The sequence below is a fragment of the Bactrocera neohumeralis genome, unplaced genomic scaffold (assembly GCF_024586455.1).
Source record: "Bactrocera neohumeralis isolate Rockhampton unplaced genomic scaffold, APGP_CSIRO_Bneo_wtdbg2-racon-allhic-juicebox.fasta_v2 ctg998, whole genome shotgun sequence".
In the NCBI taxonomy this organism is placed as follows: domain Eukaryota; kingdom Metazoa; phylum Arthropoda; class Insecta; order Diptera; family Tephritidae; genus Bactrocera; species Bactrocera neohumeralis.
This window is the reverse complement of record NW_026094774.1, coordinates 110,715-118,521: the sequence shown is the minus strand read 5'-3', so window position 1 is coordinate 118,521 and position 7,807 is coordinate 110,715. Positions and strand designations below refer to the sequence as shown.

At 36.9% G+C, this 7,807-nt stretch overlaps 1 protein-coding gene across 1 annotated transcript; it reads right to left on the bottom strand.

The window, feature by feature from the left end:
• Positions 1-2,668: 2,668 nt before the first annotated feature.
• Positions 2,669-3,368, bottom strand: LOC126767594 (uncharacterized). Its single transcript, XM_050485041.1, has 3 exons — positions 3,348-3,368; positions 2,980-3,306; positions 2,669-2,891 (listed from the first exon to the last, which is right to left on the bottom strand). The coding sequence occupies exons 1-3, from the start codon at positions 3,366-3,368 to the stop codon at positions 2,700-2,702; spliced, it is 540 nt and encodes a 179-aa protein (XP_050340998.1). The 3' UTR covers positions 2,669-2,699.
• Between the last annotated feature and the right edge of the window lie 4,439 nt (positions 3,369-7,807).

Sequence of the window (7,807 nt, the reverse complement as noted above, 5' to 3'; positions counted from 1 at the left end):
TTTTTTACAGTAAAACTGCACTAAATTAATAATTCTAATCTTTTTATAGTAATAACAATTAACCTCAACCGACTTCCAACGAATTTTAACAACGAACTGATTTTGGCAGTTCGTTTTACCGCTTTTATTCTGGCACCCCGCCTTTTTGACTAACTGCTGATTGACGGGACCCTGATTGTGTTTCGTTGCCAGCTCAGAAAACAGATCAGCTGCAAGCGAGAGAGCAAGAAAAGAGATTCTAATCAAGTTATCTATGACAATAAGAGAATGACGAATATTATAAATTACAAATGTTTGCTTTGGCATGTGCACTGGTACATACATATGTACATATGCATGCACTAAGGCGCTATCTACGATTTGACATGCGCTCTCTTCTGTGTTGCACGAATATGTATGTACGAGCTAAGGAACACTGCGCTTTGACATGCGCACTCTACTTTGTTTTATATTCACACATACATACTTACAAACATATGTATGTATATACATATGTATGGACGAAGAGGCAAGAGCAAAATCTAACAGAAATATTGTTGTCGGCGTTATTTTGATTAGAAGTGTTATTGCGTTAGGTAAGCTTTGAGTCAGTTCAGTTTTCTTAGAAAAGTCAAGGCGGCTATTACCAGCGAATACATACATACTACATCGAATTTCAGTTCAGATTCAGATTAATTATTAAAAATAAAATGCCAAACCAAAGGCGAATTGGACGAAAAAGGAGTTTAACAGGTCGAAGAGAAGAGGTGAATGTTAAGATAAAAAGGAATTTTTAATTGTTAATGTATGTATGTATATGAATTGACCTGTTTTATTAGAGCCGTAGTCATGCAGGATCTATGCAAGTTATTTCAAAGCTGCCCTAAACTCCGTAGTTCTTCCGGAGTATAGTTCGCTTGGGGGTTTGACTAATATACATATGTTTACACTGTAAAGCAAAACATTTCGGAAGTGAAAAGGTACCTGTACTTTTCATTGTTTTATATTCGTAATATATGTATATACATACTTACACCCCTATTCTGTGCACTTGACAAATTCAACATATTTCTAATTTGTCAAAGTTTTACATTTATCAAGCATTTGGTATTCTGTGTCTGAAATAAAAAGCTCTTTTCTTTATAAGTTGTTAAGATGTCAAATGCTCTTGACAGCAGTGCTCGTTATGAATTAAATATCTGATTGTGCATCTTGTTGTGAAAATGGAAGATATTTTACTTTTGTTATTATTGTTAAACGAAGATGAAAATTGTGAGAATAGGAATCGCTCGCGGCATTTAAAAAGTTTACGCGAGGATAGCAATCCATTTTCTTTGAGCGAGAATATCTTTGTGCAAAGTTTTAGATTAACTCGTGAAATTTGCCGCCGCCTAATTGATGAACTGGCCCCACATGATAATCATAAAACGTCACTACCTTTAACTGTAAGGGTTCTAGCAGCTTTGAACTTCTTTGGACACGGCTCATATCAGAAATGTGTAACAACGTCAACTTGCCCATGAGTCAGTCATCCCTTTCGAGAAGTCTGCGAGCTGTAGCAAAACTTATTGTGAAGGTGAAGGGAGGAGAAATAAAGTTTCCCAGTTCAATAGAGGAAGAAACTTTTATAAAAACGGGGCAAGTATTATTGTAATACAAATAATAATATGCTAATTTATTTGAAATACATATATTCCAGATTTTTTAGAAAATTTGGAATAAAAAGCACCATAGGAGCAATTGACTGCACGTATATTGCTATCATTGCTCCACCATCAAATAATGTCGAACGTCCTCTTAATTTATATTTAAATAGAAAAGGATTCTACAGTATCAATGTTGAAGCAGTAAGTTTTGTTTTTGCATGCACATACATACATACATATATGCCAATGCAATTTTTGAATGTATTGTTTTTTAGGTTTGCGATCACCGATTATGTTTTACATTTGTAAATGCTAAATTTCCGGGTGCAACACATGACTCTGGAATTTGGGCAACTTCTGACCTACGAGAACAGCTCATTCGTCAGCATACTAATACGTCTGAGCAACAACGGAGGGAATCTTGGCTTCTTGGCGATCAAGGTTATCCTCTAGAACCGTGGCTTTTAACACCAGTGGGAACACCTAATACCCATAAAGAGCAAAAATACAACAAATTACATGGTTCTGCAAGAAACTGCATAGAGAGAGCATTTGGTGTTTTAAAATCTCGCTTCAGATGTTTGTTGAAGCACCGAGTTCTACATTATTCACACGAAACTTCCGCTTTGTTTGTTAGTACTTGCGTTATATTGCATAATATAATGACGAAAGCAGGCATTACGTTCAACGAAATAGATGACGGGGTTGCAGAAGACTTTGATTCTCCAATTAATGATTATAGCTCTTCACAGTACATGCGCGAAGGTGAAAGAACAAGATCAAGATATATATCAACTCTTTAGTTATATACATATATACAGAAGCCAATCCATATACTTATGTACATAAGTATATAAATGTTCTCACAATTCGACTTTCGAAATACACTACTTACTTCCATTATTTGTTTATTTATTTATCCTTTTTGTTAAAAGAAAACAAATTGCAATTTCCATTCCATTTTTTTTTATTCTATTATAAAACAAAAAAAACCTAACTTAATTAATTCAATAAATATTAATTAAATAAAAATATTACACATACGTTATTTCAATTTTAATTAAACTTTAGATATTATTTTTTATTACTAGTAAACGATTTTATAAGTTCTGTTATAGAACTAGTTAGGCCTTGAATGGCCTGCATCATTTTCCGATGCTCCCGTCGCCTCTCTTCCTCAGCAGCATTCCTTTTTGGAATATCAGCTATCAAAGTGCTGATAAGCTTGTTTCGTGCACTTCGTGATAGCACCGAAGTTGAAGCATCCTTAAAAGAAAAAAACGTAATAAGAAATTGCAAAAAAAATTATACATATGTATATGTATTTTGTAATTATATCATAATGAAAACTTACCTGGTTTTCCAAGCTAGGATACGTAGATGGTGACGATGGACTTGCTGTATGGTGTTCGGGATTTGGGCTTGCATCTACCTGACTGCATAATTGGTGAGGACTACCCGTGGGTGATGAAATTTCGCATTCATCTGTTTGCACAATTGGCGTTAAACCTAGGCTTTGCACATTTTGCATCCCATCTACAGCGGCCGAGCCAAATGTCGACAAAGCCATTTCTTCGAAGTCCGTCATCGGCTTGGAACTTGGACCTCCACCTGTGAGCCTTTGAGTCATTTTCAACCGCCTTGCTCGAGTGCGCAGTTGGCTTTTCCAAACGCCTAACGTCTATAAATTAACACAATATAATAAATAAACGAAAAATAAACTAAAATGTTATCTCTTCCCATTTTGCAGCACTTCGTATTGGTCCTCTGCACGAATTAAGTTGCTCTGCCAGCTGTTGCCACAACTCCTTCATCCGTTGATTCGTCTTTGGGCAATTTTTCCCCGTGCTAATTTCTGGGTGTGCTTGGCAAAACAACACATATGCCTCCAGCTGCTCGTGCGTAGCTCTATCGTGCTTGGGTTTACTATAAAATAAAAGTTAAATTATAAATTTTGTTAATAATTAAAATTTGGAAACTTACGTTGCAGAATTGTCCATTTTAACGAATAATTTGAATAGAAATCAGCTGTTTTCTATTTACATTATTTTTTTCACCATACGTGTGGCGAAAAGCTTTACGAATTGAAGCTTTTACTTTTATCAAGATTGCCACAGAATACCAAAATATTTCTCGCTTGTTAAATATTTGAGTTAATTGTCAACATTTTATTAATTTGTCAAAAGCACAGAATAGTGGTGTTATTGTCTTAATATTTGGTTGAAATTGTTACTAGGTAAGAAATGGCTTTACGACATGTTGTCATGGCGGAAAAGTTAAACTTCAAGAATTACGTGTACCTGAGTTTTTGAAAGCTGTGTTAGAAAATGATTTGAGCTCTTGGCGGGGACACTATTTGGAGAATATTCGGCAGCTAAATAGTTCGTTTGCTTTTGCATCATTCGAAGCGAAAATTTCGGAGCCTACAGGGCGTGGACCATATTGCTTCCGAATACATGGATGAATATATCATAGGGTAGGTCCATTGCATGCAGATCATCCTTCAGAATCCTCCTACGCCCAGCTGTTTATTCTTGACACCGATCAAGCAACTGATATAAGGACACAACATAATTCAAACTGCTATAGGTATTTGCTGAGAGAAATCCTCGAAATGCTTTCAAATATTAACCCCTTGGCAAATGAGTATAAGCATATGGCGCAGGTTGAACGCGAAGAGGAACAGAGGGCCAGAGAAGAAAATCGCAATGCTCGCCGAATTAGCATGCTACTTTTGCTTAGATCGATTATTACGTGATATTCACCAAAATGAAATACCTTTTGGTGGAAAGGTTATTTTATTAGGTGGTGATTTCTGGCAAGTTCTTCCTGTGGTGCCCAATAGCTCACGCGCCGCTATAGTTGGTAATTGTTTGAAACGGTGCTCACTTTGGAAATTTTTTAGGTGTCTCAAACTCTCAACGAATATGCATTCTAAAGAATCCTTATACAACAATTTTCTTTTGCGTGTTGGAGAAGGTCGAGAGCTCTCTCCAGAGTCGAAAATCAATATACCAGAAGAGATAATTTTGCTAAATGAAAATTTAGTGGATTGGGTATTTCAGCCTCAGTCTGGTGTTATTAGTCAAAACCATTTGAAGGATCGGGCGATTTTGTGTCCAAAAAATGATCACTGTACGATAATAAATAGCGAAATAGTAAATATGTTGCCTGGTGAAGAAAGGGTATATTATAGCATGGATACTGTCGTTTCTGAAGATCCTCAAGAGCATGTCGGATTCCCTACAGAATTTCTAAACTCCCTTAATTTCAGTGGAGTAGCGCCTCATGAGTTAAGGCTTAAGGTTGGAACAGTTGTGATGTTAATCCGCAATCTTAATACATATGAAGGGTTGGTCAATGGGACTCGCTTGATAGTAAAAGCACTACATTGTAATTGTTTGGAGGTCGAAATTTTAACCGGTGAATCACAAGGGAAACAAATTCTATTGCCCCTTATAAATTTATAGCCCAGCGAATTTTATTTTAAAGCGTCGCAAATTTCCAATAATTGTAGCATTCGCAATAACAATAAACAAATCTCAAGGACAGACTCTAGCACGAGTTGGTGTTTTCCTCAAGGAGGATTGTTTTACGCATGGCCAGCTGTATGTCGCATTGAGTCGAGTACGATCTTCTCAAGATATCAAAGTTAACACTTACGACCAAAATAAAACCACGATGAATGTAGTTTTCCATAAAGTACTTGAATAAATTGAGTTTTTATAAAATTTTTTTTTTTACTTTTTTCATTTTAAATAACGGAGTCCCCCGATTATCGGGGGTTATTACTAGTTAAATTTAATAGAAATTTTGAAGTTCAAAACTCAGATAAGACAGGAGGCACAAACATCAACTTTATGCTCTCCACATATGTATTTGTTTATTGCACTTTGCGCATACCACCTTCGCCATTCTTCATTTGGAAGAAGGACACATGGCACAAATCTTCCGTTTCGTAGCTTCTGATGCCCGTATCATATTTTCTGATCTATTTCTAGGATGGTCAGGTCGTAAACTTGTTATGTCATTTCTTACCGTAGTGGTAATTGTTGGCATATTAAGTCTGTAATCTAAGTGACTATCTATAAGACTAGTAAAAAGCTTTTTCATAAAATCTACCCGTTTTAAAGGCTTTTGTCCAACTTTAAACATATTGTGTGTGTAAATAACATACGAATTTATAAAAGAAATGTTCAGCATACCGAAAAATTGGCACAATGGCCACCTGTTCGTTTTTCTTGAACAACTCATTGCGCTGCACATCTGATCCAGGGTGTCTCCTCCCCCTTTGGTTCCGTTGTAAAACTCAATCATGGTTGGCTTCTTTGAAACGGGGTTAATAGGTACAGTACCTGTCCAATAAATTACGAACGAAAACAAAATTTAATATTTTTAATATAATTTAATAATATTGAATATGATTCAATACAAAAATATGATAATTTAAGTTTAATGTATATAGCACATAAAAAATAATTCTTTTTTTTAATACGCCAAATATTTATGTTTTTATAAATGATTAAAGTAAGAACTCCGGATAATTTTTTTATTCGTTCGTAATTTATTGGACAGGTACTGTAGGTAGGTAGGAGTGCAGCCCTATCGGGCTCAATTAACACTTGATGTGCCATTTTGATGCACTGTTCTATCTGCTATTACGTTTCTCCTTCTCTTTCAAACCATTTTGAGGTTTCGATGAAACTACTTATGTCCGCTATGCTTTTAGTGGAAATCCATTCAAGGTTTGGTGCTAGATGGATTCCAAGTGTTTTGTGTCGGATCTGTGCTAGAGCTGGGCATTCACAGAGAAAGTGGAAGATTGTTTCCTTGTTCCCTGCTACTCCGCAGCCACGGCAGATGTCATTGTAGGGCATACCCATTTTGGATGCGTGTTCCCCAAATGGCCAGTGCCCTGTTGTGGTAGCTGTTACTCTGTAAATACTTTTCCTTGACCTATTTAGTAAGTCGTTGGTTCTTTTCCTGTCATATGTTGGCCATAATTGTTTAGTTATGACGCATTTTGTGATGTTTTTCCACCAGTTATTTGCAATTTGTTGAAATTGTCCATTGATCTCACTTTTGATTGATCCTAGCGGACTTGGTATTATCTCCGCCTCGGATTCGTTGAGGAAAGCTCCTGCCTTTGCCAACTCGTCTGCTTTTTCGTTACCGAAAATGTTCCTGTGGCCGGGAACCCAGATTAAGTTTAGTTGGAGCTTGTCTTTTATTGCGCTTAGTGCTCTCTTGTAGTTGTGTACTGTGCTGGAGTTTGTCATGGGTGAAGACAAGGTCAGGAGCGCCGCCTGGCTATCCGTAAATATAGTTGCTTTATTTATATTCCCGTGGTTTTCCAATAGAGCTTCGCAGGCTTTTTCTATGCCTAGTACTTCGGCTTGGAAGATGCTAGCCGAGTTCGGTAGACGTATAGAGAGAGATATGCCAAGATCAGTGGAGAATACCCCCGTGCCTACTCCGCAGTCCATTTTGGATCCGTCGGTATAGACTGAGATGGTATCCTCCTCTTATATTGAGCCTCTTCTCCATTCTCGTCTAGATGGTATCCTTACCTGGAAGTGTCTATTGAAGTTCAGCTTTGGGAGAATGTAGTCTGATTTATTAATGGCGAGCTTGTTTAGAATTACAGTATGTCCATAGTTCTGCTGGTTCCAACCTACCAATTCTTTTATTCTTGTCGCCGCAATAGCTGCTGTTTTTTGAATAAAAATGTCCATTGGTAGTTGATGCAGGATCACGTTGAGCGCATCAGTCGGACATGACCTGATTGCCCCAGTAACACCCGCACATGCTGCTCTTTGTATACCATTTAATTTTTTAATGTTATATTGTTTGTTTAGCGCTGGTCACCATACCAGAACTCCATATGTAAGTATAGGTCTTATGACCGCCGTATACATCCACATGATTATACTTGGTTTGAGGCCCCAATTCTTGTTGACGATTCTCTTACAAGTATAGTAAGCCATGTATGCTTTGTTTATTCTTTTTTCTATATTTATTTTCCAGGACAATTTGGTGTCAATCTCCACCCCCAAGTATTTAGCTGTGGGGGTGATAGACTGAGTGTTGTACCGTTTAGTACCGGAAGTTGAAATTGAGGTATTTTGGTTCTGCTTGTGAATAGCATCAGTTCTGTTTTGTTCGGGTTAACTCCTAGTCCA